Source organism: Chelon labrosus, assembly GCF_963514085.1.
Source record: "Chelon labrosus genome assembly, chromosome: 18".
Lineage (NCBI taxonomy): Eukaryota > Metazoa > Chordata > Actinopteri > Mugiliformes > Mugilidae > Chelon > Chelon labrosus.
This window is the reverse complement of record NC_140351.1, coordinates 13,228,562-13,250,471: the sequence shown is the minus strand read 5'-3', so window position 1 is coordinate 13,250,471 and position 21,910 is coordinate 13,228,562. Positions and strand designations below refer to the sequence as shown.

General features: G+C 43.3%; 1 protein-coding gene across 1 annotated transcript in view; it reads left to right on the top strand.

Moving 5' to 3' along the window:
- Nucleotides 1–1,480: 1,480 nt before the first annotated feature.
- Nucleotides 1,481–21,910, top strand: part of dpp6a (dipeptidyl-peptidase 6a) — a gene marked incomplete at both ends in the record, with an annotated part of 146,618 nt that continues 126,188 nt past the window's right edge. Inside the window, one exon of the mRNA XM_084565859.1 lies at nt 1,481–1,651. Coding sequence (XP_084421985.1) covers nt 1,481–1,651 — 171 coding nt within the window. The remainder of the gene's footprint in view (nt 1,652–21,910) is intronic.

The following is a 21,910-nucleotide window of genomic DNA, read 5'->3' as shown; positions in this document are numbered from 1 at the left end:
TGTTGTGTGTGAAATGACTCCTCCTGAGCTGTGACCGCAAGTAAAGCTCCGTGATGTGGTGTCAGGCCAGGCAGGGACACGGAGAAGCATTGTTTTGTTTTGTTATTTTTTTTATGATTTCTCACTTATTTTTGTATGTAAGGTGTAGAATTGTCAGGGCCTATTCATTATAACAGTTTTTCAAGCAATAAAATGCTAAAAAGTCTGTGGTTATGGTTGGATTTAATGCTTTTTTGTTTAAAAGAAAAAGAAAGAAAGAAAGAAAAGGACCTTGCAGTGGTTAGCACTGTTACGTCACAGTAAGAAAGCTCTGGGATCAAATACAGCGGCTGGTTTGGTACTCCGGCTTCCTCCCTCATTTCCAAACACATGCATCTTCGGTTAATTGTTGATTCTAAGCTGGCCGTAGGTGTGCACATGAGGTCGAATGGTTGTTTGTCTTTCCGTGTCAGCCCTGTGATTGACCGGCGACCTGCACAGTCTGAACCTCTTGCCCATTGTCAGCTGGGTTAGGATCCAGCACCAGCTCTACGAATAAGCGGTGACAAAAAAAAGTCTAAAGAAGTCACCTTGGTTTGTGCAGCTTTGACTCTCAAACGTGCTGCAAAGTCAGTTTCAACATATCCAAACAACTTTAACAGTAATTTGCTTTATTAGTGGAAGAAAACAGCAAATTCGTTTTAAATGGGCAAACAAATGGGTCACATGAAACCCAGAGGAAACAAAAAAAAAATAAAAGTCTTGCTCAGTGATGTCAGACAGATTAATCTTACTCCATGCTCCCTGAGAACCAGGCCAAATGGGCCCGTCGCCTCTGCGCCTCCCTCCACATGAGGGCACTGTTGCTCTCTGAATGGAGAGTCTACAGATCCGAAGGCAAAGATAAGAAACTACCAGAGACACTTGAGCCCTTCTCTGTGTGCTAAGTCATGATAAGTTTCCGCCGCGAACCCCAGCCATCTGATGCGTAAAGGCTCTTTTGTGTCCATCGCAGCTGTTTGGCACAGCAGCTGTTTTTCCCGACTGTAAGGCAAAGAGCCATTAGTCCCCGAGCCTTCATCAGCGGTCACTTTCTTCCCCACCACGAGGGAGGGAAAGAGAAGCGGGACAGCAGCCGGCTCAGGCTGGTTTCTCCGTCATTCGGGTCCGGAGTGCTCCGCTCAGTCTCCTCTTACGCGCGCTCGGTTTTGTGCATCAGTTCGGCATCAAGTTGAGAAAGTGTGGAAACTGCGTCGCTGCAGGATCGTTGAGAGCCGACCGGCGAGCCTGAAAGTACGTGTTGTGAATCCTGAACACAGCGAGGAGTGATTTTTTAATTTTTTTTTTTCCTTCCCCCACTTGAACTCGAGCATCGTCTAATCGAATTACTCCAGCCACTTCAGACTGACCTCCTCGAACTACTTTTCTTTTTTTTTTTTTTTTTTTGCATTTATTGACTAAGGAGAAAACCTCCAAGTTATTCCTCCTGCCTTGAGTCGACATGGCGTCTCTGTACCAGAGGTTCACCGACAAGATCAACACAAACAAATCCTTCCCCAACCCTCCAGAGGCGAGCCATCTCCTCGGGCAAGGTGTGGAGGGGGAGAGGGCGGCGGAGAGCCAGCGACCCCAGCTTCAGCACCAGCACCGCCGGCACTGCGAGGACGAGGATGTAAGAAACCGACGCTTACATGCACATGAAATCATTTCCAGAAAGCCTTAGCGAGCTATATGTAGAGGGATATATGTTATAGATTGTCTACTTTAATGCCGTTTTGCTTTTAATTACACCCCCCTACCTTTTTTTCTTTTTTAAAGGCAAAGTTGCCCAAACTCATGCGTCATCGCCCCAATTGGTCGGCCTACCTGTCAATAAATGACGCGTCAGTTACGCCTCTTGAAAAGCGAACATATACGCTCAGTGGCGCTGTCCGGTCACTTTGCAGATCTTACAAATGCACCACGGTCCTGTTAGATAATCACTACGAGCTGCCGGTTTTAGCAGGATCTGCTGTAATCGCGCTTTGTGTCCATCTTCCCTCCAAAACATACTCACGTTGTGTTTTCTGTCTATAATCCGCGTTTCTGCGCGATTAACCGGATGCTGTGAATGTGCACACGGTGGCTCAGTTTGCTTCCCCGGTGTGTTTTATTTGTGGAAGGATTTTTCCCCCCCTTCCACACACTTTGCTTCAGGGTCACCTCGTCTCTCTGTTGTGACTCATGTTCGGTTGTTTTCCAAAAGCTCCTTCCTGTGCCGAGGAGCGGACCAATGGCGCTGTCCGTGGTGCTGAAACACTGACCGCCCAGGCGCCTCTGTCTCTCTCCATGGTGCTGAAACATCACAGACACTGCAGCCTTTCTGGGCCTATTTTTATTACTTTTTTTTTAACTGCAGCTTTATAAAACACATTGCTTCTTACTTGTACTTCTCCCCTCTGATATATGTCTTGAAGTTTATACGTGATCTATATTAACAAATACTATGATGGTTCTATAAGATTCTGCAGACGCAATAATCTAATACCGCGAGCTACAACTAAAAGTACAAGAGATCAGTGTTTTATTTAGCTTATTATTTTGCAAAAAAAATGCTACTGGTACTACGATATGATCTACCATATATAGATCCAGAGAACTATCGAGCATGTCTTTAACTCAACCCCTAAAACATTCGACTGCAATATATTCAGTGAGAGACTTCCACCAACAGCTAAAAAGTTTGCTCATGCTTCTTCTCGTTGTCTGCATTTGTGCAGCAACTCTCCCTCTGTCTGTTGGTTCATGTTTTCTGGGGTTTTTGTATGTTTCACTGCGAGTCTGTGGCAGGATACAAGTCAAAGATAGACGCTTAGAGAGTAATAAGTATCGCTTACTGTATGAAAAAAAGGAGGCGTACTTTCAAACGATCAGGAAGCAGGCTGACTAGCGTGGCAGCTAATAGTTGAACTGCACTTTTTACTGACTCTTAACCTAGTCTGTGTTTAATTTTACATAAAATAGTCAGTTTTGAGTTTGCAAAATGTGTTTTATTCAACACTTTTCCGCCTACTTAAGCTCATTCGCTTTCAGTCACAATAAACCGAGGTGATGGATGGAGGAGCTGGATTTGACTGATCCTCCTGTTTGCAGCCTGAGCGCTGATTTGAGCTCTCCAGGTTCATGCAGGATCAGAAAATTTGAAGGCTGAACCCTTTCTGTTGAAGCATAAAGGTATAAAGTAAACGCGCTAAGCTCATGCTTGGTTATTGATTTTTGTCATATTATTAATGTTTTGTATATCTGTGTCTCAGGTATTACCGGCTAGCAATTGTGGTGCAACTCCTGTGCTGTGGTGTGTAAGGTGCGAGAGGTAAAACACTGGTTGAGGTGTGAATGAATATAACATGAGGTTGATTTATCGACTGGTGGTCTTGTCTTTGTGTTTGTTGGCGCTGAGAACTCCAACATGATCTGAAATCAATACAAACAGTGATGTATAATCAATATTCATCAACCTAAGAGCGTGGTGGGGGGATACTGCGGAGAAGAAGAGTTCTGATTACAGGCCTGCAGTGATTATCACAGGGCAAAGACATGACGGTGCAATCCCGCTCTCGATGTAGTTTCCAGGTGTCGGTTTTTAAAACGCACACCCGTACGCTGTTTCTGTAACCTGCTCTTATCCTGTCCAGGGCTCATTTTTAATGTCAGTCTAAGCCTCGGCATCGCTCCAGCTGCGTGGGGCTTTAATGAGCGAATGTGTTTGAGGTGACATTTACATCACGCTGCGTGGATGAGAAGCAGAGCCCACTGGGATGAGGAGCTCATCCAGCCGCTCGGCCTCCCTGCAGCGCCACCGCCCAGGCTCTCTCTGCCACTTCACGGCTTTACCCGCCGCCTTCTCCCCGGCTGCCACTCCGTCCCCGCACATCTGTGTCACCTTAACTCTGAGTCCAGGGCTGAGAGAAAGAGCGGCTTGGGATTTAGAGTCTTTCTGGAGAACAGGTGCTATTGATGAATACCTCTGTTCCTCATGTCAAAAAGGGGGTCATTCAAATGAAGATCCAATAGTGGGTGAGACGTTCACATCCTTGAAGGGTAAAAGCACCAATAAAACAATATAAAATACTCCCTGAAAAGTAAAAGTCCTACATTTAACATTTAAATCATCCACATACTCGTCGCCTTTCTCACTTTAGAATCGATTTTAAGTTTTTCTAACACCTTTAAAGCATGTCTTGACCTCATACGAACAGGCTTTCAGCCTCAGGTCTGCTTATTCTGATTGTTCCAAAGTTAAGGCTGAAATCCAAAGGTGACCGTCCTTTTGTCACCAACGCTCCTCAGCTTTGGAAGGACCTTGGAAGGGACTTATTTTTGACGTCATCTTTTTAATTCCTTTGTACCGCTCTGACTACTTTTGCTATAGTTGTACTTATGGTTCTTCATATTGAGTCTTGTGTTGTCTTGTTTTGACTTTATCTCAACTTTAACTTAACTTAGTCTTGTTTTTGTTTGGCCCTAATGTCAAAGCAATTTGTATAGTTCATTTCTAAAGGTTAGGCTATGAAATAAATCATAATAAAATGCGGCAACAGCTATCGAGTCATTACTGCACTGCTAGCACAAATGTGTCGGTGTGGAAGTACCATTTACAGTTTGAAGCTTTAGATATTTAATCCAGTGGTTGCAAACGTAGGGCTCAGGGCCCCTTGGAAGGGTCACAGGCTAAAGCTGGAGGTTATAAACTCATTACTGAAGAAGAAAACGTTCTGCTGCAGTATTTACGACTTGAACTTTAAACCAATCTGTGCTTTTTCTTGCAAAATACTCTGTTTGCCTTCAACAGTCATTTAAATGGAAGCATCTGAGAGCTCTAGAAAATTGGCTCTCTTTGATTGGGAAGGTCGGGCACCGCTAGATTAACATTATAAAATGTCAAATCTTAATCTGAGTTTCTAAAGATATGCAGGGGATTAAACTAGAGACGTTTTCCCTTTGATTTGTAGTGAAGAAGAAGCATTAAGTAGCATAAAATGGAAATAAAGCTTCACGTAGAGCTCATAACTAAACTGTATTTGAGAGTTAATGTACTATTATTAGCTGTAGTGGGCTGCAGCCAAAGCGCAGACAGACATAGACAGATAGATAATGTACATGGTGCTCATAAATATGGGTTTATTATAGAAATGAAAGTCATTATCATTTTCTGTAACTATAACCACAGATGTGAAACTATAGCCACAAATCAGCACCAACGGAATTACTAAATGACAATAATTATCATAACTATTACGTACTAGTTTAAACTTCCACTCATACATCATGCTACTGATCAGTTTGTTGAGTGTATGAGGACTCCAGACGCATGAATCATTCCCCCTTAAATAGACAGTGAATTTAAAACAGCTCATTATCGCATTTGTTTGGCGTGAGCTTGACTTGTTCTCCGTTGTGGGCTAAATCCGTCTCTGTCAATATTTTTGATAGGGATCTCAGTCTGAAATCCTCTCTGATGATGATCCTGGCTCTACAGCTCATTACGATCTAATCAAACATGTTTGTTTCTTGTTTTTTTATTTTATATGCTTTTGTTATCTGCACACACTCCGGGCAATGGCTCTCGTTTGTTGTTGTTGTTGTTGAACTTCCTCTGCCAGCTTATGTGCTGACTATATTGGCAACATTAGCACCAGAATAATAGTCTGATCCATCAGAGCAGACTGGCCTGATCGCAAGGAGAGATGTGGTGTAAATCTTTTATAATCCATTCAATAGGAAAATAGATTCACTGATTGTTTCTGTCTGGAATAAATCCAGTCTTTCCAGTCTACTCTCTTAGTAAAGGCCCCTAATTATGATGCTATACCAACTGTTAAAAACTATATATACAGTATATGGCACATTCAGCAGGTCAGCAACTGGTGTGTGTGTAGTAGAGGGTGACACGGGAATCAGTTGTCGCTCCCATCCCATCCTGAACCCACAAAAATACTCCTGTCATATCCCGATCACGTGACTGCTCCCCCCAAAAAAATCCTGTCCCGCAAAATCCCGAGAGAAAGACTCCCAAATCATGTCCCGCTCCCTATGTTGTTGTCTAAAGTTATCAGACTCTGTTGCCCAACTTGCCCCCCTGTAGCATGTTTGGTTAATCGCGGTCAAATCACTGAGGTTGCCTTGGAAATTTAGGCTACACTTAGGCTATACATGCGTCATTTTTTAATTTAATCTCTGGCTCCGTCCCGCTCCCGTTGATTATTTGCTCTATCCCGTCCCTATCAACAACAACAGTGAAATTGACTCCTGTACTGCGGGACTCCCGCGGGAATACCGTGACCCGCAGGAGTCCCGAAAAATTGTCACCCTCTAGTCTAGTGTGTAGGGTCTGGGTTGAGGCAGAGATGCTTTTGGGGGCAATAAAAAAAAACGACGACGTTGTTTGAAACGTGCAAAAATATTTCCGGTTCGTTATAAGACCATGGCGGAGTAAATTAGACCCTGGCAGGTTGCCATAGTTTTAACATTGTATGAAAAAGTTTTTGCTAACCCTAACCTGAAACAAAAAATATTATACTTGTGCATTTGTTTATTGAGGAAAGTGAGCCAATATTCTGTGTAATATCTGTAAGTTGAAAATGTAAAACTGAAGCAACCAATTCACGCAAGGAAACTAAAGCAGTTCTGCACTGAGGTTGACGCTGAAGTTCCTCTAAGCCGCTCTAGACGACGGATCAGCAGTTACCGGAAACGTTTGCACCAGTGTCAGTGTCACGCCACACACTGAAAACAAGGGTTCCCATCCCTTTTTCAACTCACATATATGTACAAATGATTGATTTTCATGAATAAATAAATGCACAAGTATAATATTAATGTTTATTCGCTTGATCGGGTTCTCTCTGTCTACTTTCGGGACTTGAAATTGAAAATCAGCAGAAGTTTTTAGTCATTTTCATGCAGACAGTTAGTTGATAAGTTGGAATCTGATCAGAATGAGTTGAGTCGAGTTAAAGAAATAACATCCATGTAAACGTAGTAGTTGTTAAGTACAGATATGAGGGGTTTCATTTCCAAATCTGTGTGATATGCAAAATCTCTGGGTTTCCACTTGAGCTTTTCATTTTTCCCCAAAAAGTACATGCAGTCTTACAGCTCAGCGTCATTAATTGGACATCTTCTATGAAGGCATTTAAAGCAGCAAAAAGACGGACAAAAAGCAGAACTGGATCTTCACTCCCGGCATCAAAGCCCCGTCCCTGCGGTGCGATTTTGTTTTTCCTCCACAGACCCCATTACAAGAGTAAACATCTCTGTTTTGTGTGTCTGCCACGATCAGCACATTCGTAACGAGACTCCCGAGATATCTGGCCAACGTTCAGACCCCTAACACAGGGGGGCAAACGTGTTGGTGTGTCGTTGTGTGTGTGCGTGTGTGTGTGTGCGCAGTCCAAGTCACGTAGTCCCACTATATTTTTTTCCACACTCTCCCAACTCATCTCTCTTGTTCCGCCTTCTAATGGCTCTTCGCCCGCACTCTGCATTAAGACGCATGAGAGAAAAAAATAAATAAATAATCCGCTGGCACACATTAATCCACACTCTCTGTTTCTCCCCCTTTTGTATTATCTCTCAGTAAAACAAACAAAAAGAGGATATTTTCCTGGGTATGGATTATGATACGGCCACGGACCGGATGCCCTTTTAATAAGCTGGCCCGATATCAGATTCAGGTTTTACGATAACGCAAATAACAATCGTGGACAGTGGAAATAAAGCCGTAAAGATACAGCTTATCATAGAGTATGCTTTTATGTCTTTATTGTTTTTCTTTTTTTTTTACGGCGTCAGCAAATGTAGAGGTTGTTTTGGAGTGTAATAGGGCTCTGAATAAGTCATGGGACCTCACTGCCAGATAAAATCCACAGTTTCTTATTACTTTATAACGCACCGTGCTTATAATTTGAATGTTTTTGTGTGTATTGCTCCCAGGAGACAACACAATGACTGCTGATTTTACTATCTAACACGAGAACCGCCATTTCTACTGGGTCAGTTCTACTGAGAGGTCACCGCAGCAACTGTTTGTGTTTATATATAATTTATAACTTAATTTGTCTGTTCTGATTGCAGTGACCAACATTCATTCAATGTGTGTATTATTCTAACCAGTTTACACACTGGAGACTACCGACATGACGCGAGTCAGTTTATTAAACAGCCTGCTGCTGTGGGAGAAGACGTAGAGTTAGAGATGCACGTTTATCTTCGTGGTATACTACTGGCAGGACCGTGAAGTACCAATTTAATAACTTGAATCAGTATTGGATCCATTTGTTCATGCACGGAAATGAGAGAAAACTGTGTAGTGCGCCTGTGGCTATGTTTACACGCACAGTATTTCTTCAGTCTACTCATTTTAATTAGAGATTCCCACTTAAGAGTTTACAGAAACGTGAAATAAAATGATCTGAAAACATAATCTGTATGCGTGTCGGGCCCAAAACATCAGAATATAGTAGTTTTGGGCATCAAATCTGTCAGAAATATAACAGTTTGATATATAAGTGAATTGTGACACTGAATTCGTTCAGTGGAGCATGGCCACGACTTGTTTGAGCAACTCGTTGTGTTGCTACCTCCATTTTTCAGTCCCTGCTGGAAACTACTCATGGATCTAGTGTTGCTAAGTTCTGATATTTCTCTATTGATCAAATCGTCTTTCTAGTCCAGTGACTATTAGATAGATTGCAATGAAATTGTACACACGTTTGTGGTTCCCTGACGCTGGATCCTGCCTGGATCTGTTGTTGAACCCTTAACTGTTTAATCTTGTGACGTTGTTCAGTAGAAATAGATAGGATTAGATGCATGCTTAGGGCACCTCAGCCATGGATACGGCAGGGGGCAAACCTGGGACCCCTCGATCCAGGCTGCATCTCTCACAACTGCTCCACAGTTCCCCCTAAAAGCTCGCTCCCATACCGGGAGTCGAACCCGGGCCGCCTGGGTGAAAACCAGGAATCCTAACCGCTAGACCATACGGGAGCCACAACTGTACTTGATATTAGCAAGCCTATTGAGCATCAGGGTGGTTTTAGCCACGCGTGTCCTTATGCATTTCACCTTGTAGTTTAGTTTGTAGATGGTGACCTAGACTGCAGCCACACCTAATATACACCGATCAGGCATAACATAGTGACCACTTACAGGAGAAGTGAATAACATTGACCATCTTGTGACAATACAATGTTCTGCTGGGAAACTGTTGGACCTGGGATTCGTGTGGATGTTACTTAGACATGTATCACACATCCCCCACCTAGACCAGACCAGGCACACCCGCCTCATAGCAATGACACTCCTTGATGGCAGCAGCCATCCCCAGCAGGATGCAGCCTGACACAGACACAAAAACGGTTTAGGAACAACTAAAAAAACATGAAGAACAGCACAAGGTGTCCAATTTCACTAGCTCCCAAACTGATCAAGTATCTGTGGGATGATCCACAGAGGCCCCTCCCCTCAACCCATAGGACCCAGAGACCCCCCCACTAACAACACTCTGTTTCCAGACACCACAGGACACCCTCAGAAGATCCATGTCCATTCTCTGATAAGTCACAGCTGTTTTGGAGGCACAAGGGAGACCTACACAATATTAGGGAAACTGGTCATAATGTTATGTCTGATCAGTGTTTGAATCAAGTTTAGAATCACACACATCCTCTTGTTTAATTGTATCTGATTACAGAAGCTGTGTTTCTCTGTGTTTACCTTATTTGGCGTGGACTAGTAAATACTCAGGGAGTGATCAATATTGGCACTTGAAGAATAGAGTCATTCCTTGATTCGTATCTGGACATCTGTGTGTGTGTGTGTGTGTGTGTGTGTGTGTGTTTAATGTGAGTTTGTGCAAGTAGCTACGAATGGCGAGTGCTTTACAGATTCACGCGCCATCAGACTCACAACCGGCACAGAGACCGTTCAGAAAGCGGCAGATGTGATCTTGCCTCTAGTCGACAATAACTTTTCTTGATTACCGTCGTTGTCTAAACATTCAGTGACAAGGGCCTTTGACCTCCGGCTCTGTTTCCTCACCTCGCTCGTTTCTCCCACGTCAACAAATCCTCAAACACTTTGCGCTGATCGAACATGACACGCTCACACGTTCGCCGTTTCCCCCCAGTGATGAATTATGCGGCCAGTGGGGTGTAAAATGGCAGTGTGGTTTATTCATCATCAGCAAGCCACAGATAAGCAAATGAGGTACGCATCATGATGGAGGGTGAACTGCAAGTGGCATCCTTACTCCAAGAACCAATCATGGTGTACACAAGGAGGTCAGGTGATTAGATGGAACTCTAGCTGGAGTCCATTTAAACGGGTCTGTGTTATAGTTGCTATATAATGCATTGCAAAGCACAAATTCTGTAATTATAGCAGCTCTTTTTCGAGCATTGCACAAAAATATGAAATTTAATCAAATGCAGAAAATAGAAAAAGTCCATGCAGACTCCAGAACACGTTAAAATTCCCTCAGCTGCCCCTTTCAGTCAGTAAATATGTTATTTTTGAACCAGGGCATCATTTCTGCACTCTGCCCTATCTATTTGAACCTCTGTTTTGCAGGAATGGGAAAAAAAAAAACATCTACTTCTCTGTAAACAGAGGATATGGAGTATAGATAACTCCGAAAAAGGCTATTCATCAATACCGAGGTGGCATCGCGTGTCCCACTGTCCACGTCTGCAACTCTCCAACTGGTGCTGCATTCCTCTTTGTGTTGCCGCTGCTTGTCTGGCAGCTCGCTGACGATAACAGATGGTGGGCATTAATAACTTCATCTCGGCGTAAAATGAATTCATATCCGGCCTCTTCACGAGGCGTTCTCAGCGGAAGGAGGCGGAAGAGGAGGACGGGGGGGGGGAGGAGGCAGACGCCAAAATGTTCCTCTGCTGGGTTTTAAGCAGGACTCCTTTCGCCGCTATCCATCTCTCTGACACGGACGCACGGCTCGAGACAAATGCACAAGCGTCGGGGCCTTAAGAGCTGCAACTGCGTTTCAGTTTTATGGGTCAGAAAACCGGAGTGCTGATGTAGTCATTATTTATGACTGGACGCATTATTTCTAAGATTAGGGAGGAACTCTGCTGTACACAGCAAGCATGTGATTTACATGTGGGACATCTTGTCTATGCCTAGATGCTCTAATTTGCTAAAAGGCGTTTATGTTTGCAAAGTTGTTGTTTGCTGCAGGGGGCCTAAATTTAGCGAGGTGTGTTTTTTTTAGTTCTGCAGCTTCAGTCTTTAGATGTGGTTCTTTAGCATATTGATGTGTTTTTAACTATAAAAATGGAAATAAAAGTCAGTTTTATGTGATTTGACACAGACCACAAATACCACTTTGAGTTCAAAGATATCTGTCAAACACAGCAACAGTAGACTTATTAGTTAGATATTAATGGCAGCTCTTCACGTGGATGTGAGTGTGTTCGTTTCCCTCGCCTCATCATTTGAAGTGCCCCTAGTGCGCCACTAGAGGCTGTCCTGTTCCTGTCTCAGAGTGAGGTGTGTCATCTCCGAGGCTGAAACATGCTGTATATATCGTTCTGGAGGCTGAATCTGCGGGGGCTGAAGGCCGGCAGTCATACAAAGTGAGGTTAAATCAATGATACAGAGGATGAGAGATGATGAAACAAAAGTGCAGCGGCAGAGGGACAGAGGGAGGGAGGGTAAGACAAGATAAAGCATTAGCCTTTAAGACGAAGGGACAGACGGCGAGGTCCTGAGAATAATATATTATATAATGAAAGATGAATGGTGTTTCTAAGAGTCAATAAAGGGAGGATGTGGCCCGGCCTGCTCAGACTGGAGACCTGGTCAATACAGCCGGACTTATTACATGACTCTACTTCCCCACAGCGTTTTTTTTTTGGTTAGGAAAACAAATGCAGCCGTTCAGCAAGCCATCGTTGGCATCAGCAGCAAACCCCCAGCAGCATTTGTTGTGAGTGGGTTCACAGGCGCGAACCGTCTCCTCGAATCTCAGCAGACGCAGAAAAAAAAAAAGAAAATAAATTGATTATTTAAGGAGCGTAGATACAACATTCTCCGCTGGCGGTGGGAGCACGCGCATGAAAAATTGAGCAGTATCAGTAGTTTGCGCATGAAAAATTAAGAGTGGTAAACATCGCGATCACATGCATCACAATCAGTTTAACTTTTTAAATATGGATCTCAGCGCTTGTCCCAGGGCTTTGTTCGCTTTCGGTCGTAGTGCTTCGATTCTCTCTCCGAGTAAGAGCAACACACTGTGCCTGTTTTTCTCCAGCGTTGTGAACTCTAATTGATGCTGTTTTGAATTTTATTTATTTTATCTGATTTGTTAATGCTATTTAGCAGTTGCAGAAGCGGTGCTTTACGTATGTGTGTGTGTGTATAGCCACCAAAGCTACTTTCCATCACCAGTCCCTAGGTGGGCCTTGGTAAGCAATCATTAAAATACATATTACAACACATACATATTACGGGGGCTTAAACTGTTGAATGTGCTTTAAACTGGCAGGTAGTGAATTCCACAGGGTCTGCGCTTTTAATTAAAAAAAATGCAGTTTGTGCAAAGGAAGTCTCACAGCGTCTTATTCTGCAGTTTACTTTTGATATACAGCGTCTCAGACGTTAATGGAGTTAATGGAGTGGGTTGGAGTCTACTTATAAATAAAAAAAAAAAAAGGTAGATGGTGCGGACTATAATGTAAGGTTGGAGTATTTCATTAAATTGTCAAACTCCTGGAACTTAATGAGTTTAAAGAAATAGTTGCGCTTTAGATTTAAAAAAAGAAAAAAAAAAAATGACACCAGTACATAGCAGCGACTTTTCACCGCCGTGCAAATGGACGGATGTTACTGCAATTACAACGCTTGCTGCTGAGGTGATTACGTGGAACTGCTGAAAGGTATTCTGGGAAATCAGAAAATACTAATAGACTTTGATGTGGAGCCGAAACCATTGTCCGGTTAATTGATTCCTCTCTGGCAGGAAATTAATTGTTTTATGACTGGCAGGGTCTTTTTAAGCAAGCAAAAGGTGCCAGCCGCTCTAATTGATAAACAGCGCCATAGACAGAATGAGTCGGAATAATAATAAGAATAATAACAGTTGATTATTAAAATAATAGTTAGTTTCGCAGAAAAGTTCTCCTGAAAAAGAAAAAATAAAAAGTCACACACTTATATTTTGTTGGACCACCTTTAGCACTCATTCTCTGTGGCATTATTTCGATAAGCTTCTGCATTGTCACCAGACTTATTTCCATCCAGTGTTGCATTAATTTTTCACCAAGATCTTGTATTGATGGTGTCTGACCACTGCGCAAAGCCTTCTCCAGCACATCCCAAAGACTCTCAATGAGGTTAAGGTCTGGACTCTGTGGTGGCCAATCCATGTGTGAAAATTATGTCTCATGTTCCCTGAACCACTCTTTGTCATCTTGGAATACGCCCGTGCCATCAAGGAAGAAAAAATCCATTGATGGAATAACCTGGTCATTCAATATATTCAGGTAGTCAGCTGACCTCATTCTTTGGGCAACATAATGTTGCTGAACCTAGACCTGACCAACTGCAGCAACCCCAGATCATAGCACTGCCCCCACAGGCGTGTACAGTAGACACTAGGCATGATGGGTGCGTCACTTCATCTGCCTCTCTTCTTACCCTGATGCACCCCATCACTCTGGAACAGGGTAAAACTGGACTCATCAGACCACATGATCTTCTTCCATTGCTCCAGAGTCCAATCTTTATGCTCCCTAGCAAACTGAAGCCTTTTTTTCCAGTTAGCTTCACTGATTAGTGGTTTTCTAAAGGCTACACATCTGTTCAGGCCCAATCCTTTGAGTTCCCTTCACATTGTACATGTGGAAATGCTCTTACTTTCACAATCAACATCAACATCTTTTCCACGACCACAGGATGTGTCTTTTGACATGTTTGTTTAAGAAATGAGAAGGTACTCATTTCATCAGTTGAGGTTAAATAACTTGTTGCCAGCTGAAAGATAATCACCCATGCAGTAATTATCCAATAGGAGGCTCGTACCTATTTGTTTAGGTAAATCCAGGTGGCGACCTTCTTTTGGGCCAGGAAGTGTATAAATATTACAACTATGTTTTGATGTCCCTGACCAGATCAATCGAGATGGAATTTACGGCTCGTTGAAGGCTCGTTGAAGGCTCGTTGAATCTTGCAGATCTTTTCTTTTCAAAGAGACGTTCAAAAGACCGGCTCATTTAGATATGTAATCATCAGATGCCAGCCTGGGTTAAACTCATTTTATCTGGGAACTTATCACTGGGAGGAATGATAGGGTAAGATTTAGATCAGAATCATTGAAACTTAGACATCCTACCACTATGTATTCTGTTGGTGGGATATCAGAGTTTTTAATTATTCTGAAATATTGATTCTAGATGGATGATTTATTTATTCCATGGGAAATTTGGTAAAAACCTTACCGTTGACCAAGTTTGAACCTTATAGGCAGCTATAGTCACCACTGTACCACCAACACTGACACATGAGACCGCTGAGTACTGATACACTCATATGCGAAACACACACACAAAAAAAAGAACGTCTCACAACTGCGCTTTAAAGAGCCGGTCAATAGATTCGGTTCATTTGCAAACGTCACAACTCTACAGCTCAACCAAGTGTCAGACATGATATTATACCCATCTGTCTGGATGTCTTCCTGCAGCATGACTCCTGAACAACTTCTAGCTTATTGCTCTGGTTTATGTTTACACCGTACATGCAGAGGAGGAGGTGACAAGACTAGATGATAATATGTACAGGCAGGTAAACTGCTAAAAGGATAAATACCTGGTGCTGATAATAACGAGCGCGCCACATGAACGGATCATTATTGCACATGACACGCAATAGAGGGCAGAGCTTCCTTGTAGTTAATGGCAGGTGACAGAGACACGGGTTTACACGCCAGCTCCCAACCACCCACTTTCTGCACTTTTCACAGAACAAAAAAACACTTCAGCGTTGTCTCTTCCAAACTTTGCTCTTTCAGTCGGATCCGCCCCGCCAGGCGTTTCCGGCTCAGACGCTTTTAACCGCCCCAAAAACCTGAGTGCTGAAATCTCAGGGGCCGCCTTCACACTCTTGTTCTTTGAGGTAGAGGCGGAGAGGGGCCGCGGTTTTACCTTGTAGTTCAGAGGTGGATCGGGAATAGGAAAATGGCACGTCTGTGATTGTTGGGTTGCTCTGAGCTGCACGCGGCGGCTGCTCGTCGAGCTCGTGATTGACAGAAGCGTGCTCGTGCGTTATTGATGCGGGGGCGTGTGAAGAAACAAAATGCGGAGATCTTACAGGAAAGGCTCTTAACTGTCACTGCGGAGGAGGGCGTAAAGCGCTTGAGGTGCATGTCAGAGGAGAAATACTGCAGGGCTACGATTGTGTTCGGGACATTTTTTTTTTGGACGTGTGATCGAAACAAAGTTTTCTCTAAATGGACCCATTGTTGTTATCTAAACAAGGTTATTACTTTCAGCCTCTATTTTTTAGCATAATTGCCGTCCTCCACCATTCACCTATTTTTTTTGTGTGTGTGTGTATGACAACAAAAACAAATTTTAGCAATTACACTTTATAAAAATCTAAATTGCCCTCATCTGCTCCTGCCGATGTTGGTGCTCGTGGCTTTTTTAAGCACAGCCTTGTTTTTCTCGCATGGCTGCTAGCAAGTACCTGAAATAACAGCCAACACCCTGGAGGTAAGGGTACTTGAGCTCAGGAATAATACCGCCATCATTCAATCAGATTTAACAACAGCATCTCTCCTCCTGTGCTCGCCCGCATGACGCTCTGCTACCGAAGGTCCCGCTGACATACAGTGTTGGTTAACAAACTTTTTTTTTCCGCTAAAGAGACTTTGTGCTGGGCCAGTTTATATTTATCCTTTGATCCGTTACTGAGTCTCGGTTGCTTCCAGAGTCCTTCGCAAACTGGAATTGCCTTCCTTTCCTTCCCGCTGACCTGTTCAGGGCTCCTGAATAGAGCCGAGTCACCCTATCATCGCCGCCACCTTTTCCTTCCTCCTCCGATCTATTTCTCCTTTTTCTTCTCCTCGTCGCGCGCCTTTTCGACCCGGCGTGCCCGCTGAATGGTGTCGGCCGACTCAAGCGGAACGTCGCGTCAGCAACCTGGCCTTTTGTCCGAGACGCGGGCTCAGGTCACGGTCGTGTAGTCCGAGCTGAAATGAGCTGCATTGACTAGAATGTCTTATGTTCAAACCGCGCTGGATGAGGGGAAGCTGGCTTCAGTCATCATTTCTGTTCGCATACTGTACGTCTACAGTGCCCTGGCTTTCTTACTAATTTAATTTATTTAATTCACATTCTATTTGACAGGGATGATACATCCATGCATACAGTTACGGTTAGCCTTGATGGCCTTGGGCCCTTTAAGGTTTGAATTTGAACTGTAGTCTCGCCATTTCCCAAGAGGCGAAGTTTCTTTAGATGACAAAAGCACATAGTGAGAATACACAGCCCCATATTCCTACACTTTCCTTTGACAGCAGATATTCTCTGTCACTGTAGGAAGCTGTGTATTCTTTCCGTAGCGAGGTGAGGAGTAAAGTTTCCATCAAAAAAGTTGTTCTTCCTTTGTTTCACTGTGTTAAAGAGAGATGTGTAGAGATGGCAGCGCAGGCAATGTCACAGCTATAGATAAAATCAGAACAACATAAACGGGCGAAGACAAATGTTCCCATTTTTACAGTATTCAGTTTGAAACACTTTTAAAAAAACTGTGGATTTAGAAGACACATTGATCGGCGAATTTCAAGTTTGGTGAAGTATGAAGGGGAAGTGCATTTTAAATCTAGAGAACTACACATGTTTGATTTATGCACGTAGAGAGTTTATACTCTTTTACTTGATTTTGGCCATTTTCTCTGACCTCTGAGATGGGTGTTTACATTTTTACTTTTACGTTGCATAATGTAAGGCGTAAACTGTACTGCACATATGGATTATTGGGGAACCAGAGTAGTAGCTGATATGTGCAACTGAATAACCAGAAAATATTAGCATTTACCAGGGAAAACATTGTCAGCGAACGCACCGCTTTATTATCTAATATTAACTTTCTCAAGAGGGGTTTAACCTGCACGATTGATGGGACCATATCCTAAGACTTCCTGTCCTGACTCACTACGTACACATAGGAAGAGACTACAAGTGATGTGATGACAATAAGCCATTTAATGTCAATGCAAATCTGCAAGTTGCAGTGATGATATGTGAAAAAGCCTTTAGCTACGTGAACTAATCTCAACTTTGAGGCCCAATGGACCAATGGGAGCATCTCATGCAGTTGACATAAGCCGCAAAGAGTTACACAAATATGCAGCAAATGGAAGCACGTTGTGTACCTTGTAATACCGTCATTGTCTGTTTTCTTCTTCAAATATAAAGCGATGACGACAAAAGGAGTGGGTGAATTGTTAAAGTTGAAGCAGAGGTTACCGCTGTCCTTACACTAGGAATATTTCAAGGCTTCTTCTTGTTTCTGTGGACGTATACAAGAGCGCTTCATGCGCAGCCGGAGCTTCAAACATCCACTGAGCGATGGGCAGTGAGCAAATCTCTCGTGGACTGAGCTTGTGGCTGGTTCAGTTTGCAGCTATTTGCATCTGTTATTTATTTCCATCGTGTCGTTTTTCACTGTCCGAAATATGCAAAAGCCGTCTGATAAATAACTAGCTTTAATTTGTAAAGATTTACATGCAAATGATCCACCAGTGGTTAATATGTAATGTTGCTGCGGGGCAGGTTTAAAATCTGAATTCTCTAAACGCTCCGCTCAGTGGTTTGACTAATCAGGGATGTTTGAGAAAACAAAATGACAAAGTGTGGTGCCCGGTCAGGTCTGAGTGTACACTGACAAATTGCATTTGAATTTAGTTTCATTTAGTGCTAGTAAGACTTAAATTTGAGTAAGGTATGTTTTATCGATAGAGTGATGAAGCAGCTAACAGCATTGCTCTTTTAATTTAAACAGTATGAAGGTCTCTTGCCGCATAGGCACAAACTCAGTGATTTATTTCCCATTAGTACCGATCATAGATCAAGATCTTATACACCCTCTTATCAGACGTAGTTATGTTTTCCTCTTACTTTTCATCTCTCTGTATGTTCACTGCCTTTTAATATTAATATTAACAGCGTCATGACGAGCTCCTCTTGTGTCACACACAGGGAGCATCCGTTCCTCACCTTTACCCACACCTGCCAGCGCCCGCTCTCAGCTCACGCCTTCACGCGCACATGGCGTCCAGACAGCGCAGTATGACTCAGTCTGTAACAAATGACCTCAGCTCTTTTTATTTGTTTTGAATCCATACGGCTATTACGGGACATTGTGAGGTCGTGACTCGGCTCACGATAAATGCACCTCCCTGTACGCGCCGTGAAGAATTGCTCTGAGATATGAACCGAAAGGGAATGGAAAAAAAAAAAAGTGTTTTTTTGTTTGTTTTTTTTTTTTTAACCGAGAATATTGCTTTTCCGTGGCCCGCCGAGACGCGCGTGCTTAGAGCGAAGCAGCCTGGGGACGAGAAGAAGAAGAAGGAAAAAAAAAAAAGAATTTATTTGAACAACAGAAATAGAAAATAAAGTGATGGAATGGTGGACATTATTGTGAAATGAGTTCATTTTCAAGAAAGAGCTCCTGGATGCTGTTAGTGGAAAGTGTGAAGAGCAGAAGATAGCTGAGGATACAGCTTCATGGACTGTCTGGATGTGAAAACCAGTCAAAGGAGGGCTGTGTTACGAAGCAGCGCACAATAAAAATGTACATTTTCAAAGCAGTCCACAATGATTTACACTGCAAATGTCAATCCTATATTATCTGGTTGTGAAGTTTTAATTTTTATGAGAATTTTCTCTACAAATGAGTGTATAGAAAAAAAAAATACATTTTAGTTTAGAAACATTCTTCTTCTTCTTGGTATAACTGCTCACTGACACAGATCTTTATATAATTTTTTACCTTAAAGAAATGTTTCAAGTCTTAGACCAATCTGCCACATACATAAAGCTAGAAATCACCAAATACATGCACACATGTTTATCACAATGTGTCAGCCAACTAACGAGTATTGAATGTCTGAGCATCCTTGAATGCACCACAGACTTGGTCCCTTCTCTATTACCAGACAACAATAACGTGAAATATACAGATCTGATGCGTGGCTTAATTGCAGAGCATATCCAGGAGTAACATTAGGGAGATAAAAGATGCTGTTCTTCTGCTCTTTAAAGGGGAACTACTGTTTTGTTTACAACCTGGACCTTATTTCTGGCATAAAATACGATCGTTTACTCACCCATATAACTGTGTTATTTGGACTCGTACGTCACATATTTAGATCTGTGTATATCCATATAGTGGGAGTGACTGGGGCACCGAAACGCAGCCTCTAAATAACGCATTATCTGCCGTGAAACTCGTTCATTTCACCAATATTTTGTTATGATATGCTACTCCCCGTTGAGTCCGGAGTTACCTGTTATCATCATCCGGGGTCTGTAGATTGACCTACTAACCTCTGAACTGGTTATTTAGAGGCTGCGTTTCGGTGCCCCAGTCACTCCCACTATATGGATATATGCGGATCTACATATCTGACGAACGACTCCAAATAACACCAAAGTTATATGGGTGAGTAAACGATCATATTTTATGCCAGAAATAAGGTCCAGGTTGTAAAAAACTGTAGTTCCTTTTTAAGGCGTAGTGCGTTAAAAAGGTCAAGGTATTGTGTTTAAATGCTTATCCATGGAGAATGTGAGGCCTACAGATGAGATGGTAATTAACTGGTTACAGCATCCTGTGTGTGTGTGTGTGTGTGGTCCCAGGGTCGCCAGGGGGTTGAGGATTTGTAAATGAGCTTTGTGCAGCCTGGTTCTGCAGGAGTCATTACTCTGCTGACACTCCCATGTGATGGGCGCTCAGCTTGTGTCAGCACAATTTACAGAGCAACACGGCATGAAACACACGGGAACGCCGGGGCACGTGTGTGTGTGCGGGGGTACGGAAGGGTCACGTACTCCTGCTCTTGTGTTTGGCCTTGCGGACATGGCTCCCTCCTCACCTCTGATCTGAACGGAAACAACAGGCTCCACTTTCCGAGCGCTGTGCTACTTTAGAAGCGTCTATGTATTGCTGTTTGTCTTGTCTATCAGGATGGAGGGCACAACTCGCCTCCCACTCCTCTCTACCCCAGAGGATTTTTCTCCCCAAGGGCTAAGCATTCACTGAACCATTCCTCTAAAGTGCCTCTGGGTCTTTCAAAAGTGTCACTTTCTCATGGTTTCCTATTCATTTCCCCCTCTCTTCTCTTATTGTGTGTCCTCCCCAGCCTCCTCTCGCCGAGCCCTATCTTTATTTCCACTCTCTCCTTCTCTCTCACTTCCCCGGCGAAGAAGACAGGTAGTGGCCTCCCAAGCATCCCCTCCTCTTCATGCGGTAGTTTGTCTTTCGGGCTCCGTCTGATCCATTAGTAATACATTTCAGGGGCTGTCAGCCGTGCAGCAGCCACAGAATGCAGCCTGCACGGTTTATCTGTCAATGTTTGTCAGCCCTGTGCTGACCGTGGAAGGCCTTGGATGTGGCTGCAACAATGGTTGGACAAATTCTGAATTATACACACGGTACACTGTAATACTGTAAGGTCCAATATGTCAGTGTAAAAGAGACAGAAGGGGCTCGTGTTGTGGGGTTGGTCTGAGAAACAACATGCTGAGGTTCCACTCGTCGTTGGGAGAAAAAAAGAATAATATGTACTTTTTGTAGATACTTATATGTGTGTCGGTCATCTACAATCTACAGCCAACGACCAACTGGCACATACATTGATCAGCCACAACATTAAAACCACTGGCAGGAGAAGTAAATGCCATTGACCATCTTGTGACAATACAATGTTCCTACTGGGAAACTTATAGACCTGGCATTCGTGTGGATGTTACTTAGACATGTACCACCCACCTAGACCAGACCATGCACCCCCACCCCATAGCAATGACACTCAGGATGCAGCCTGACACAGGCGCACACCCAAAAACGGTTTAGGAACACCTCAAAAAACATGAAGAACAGCTCAAGGTGTTGACCTGGCCTCTAAATTCACTAGATCCCAAACTGATCAAGTATCTGTGGGATGATCCACAGAGGCCCCTCCCCTCAACCCATAGGACCCAAAGGCCCCCACTAACAACATGCAGCTACCAGACACAACAGGACACCCTCAGAAGGTCCATGTCTATTCTCTTATGAGTCAGAACTGTTTTGGAGGCACAAGGGAGACCTACACAATATTAGGAAGGTGGTCATGATGTTATGCCTGGTTGGTGTACGTTCTGCGCCTGCTTGAAAGGAAATAAGTCCTTGTGCCAGCGGATGACAGAAGTTTGTATTGATCTTTCAAAAGGGGAAACTGGAAAAACTGCTATTAGCTGGGAAGCTAGAGCGATCTCTCTCAATGACTGCCGCCGACGGTGGTCCGATATGGTGCGGGACATATCGCAAAAACTAGAAATTGTATCACAACCTTTAGTCTTGTGCCTCCTTATTTTACCCTCTCTTTCTGGTAAATGTGTTGGCAGCCTGTCAGGAAAATACAGTAGCAGTATATAGTGTTGCTGGTTTCTGCAGGTAGGGCTCAGCATATAATTCCAGAGAACCTTAAAGCAGCACGACCAGATAACTTCAACAAAACAACAAAAAAACACCACCCAGTTTTCTTTTAAAAATAGAAAAGTTGATTTCATACAACATTCAGACCTATACTTTTTCCAACCAGAGCTCTCTCTGCTGCAGCCCTACATTGTCTGCTAATGTCAGCCACAGGTTGCTGCAG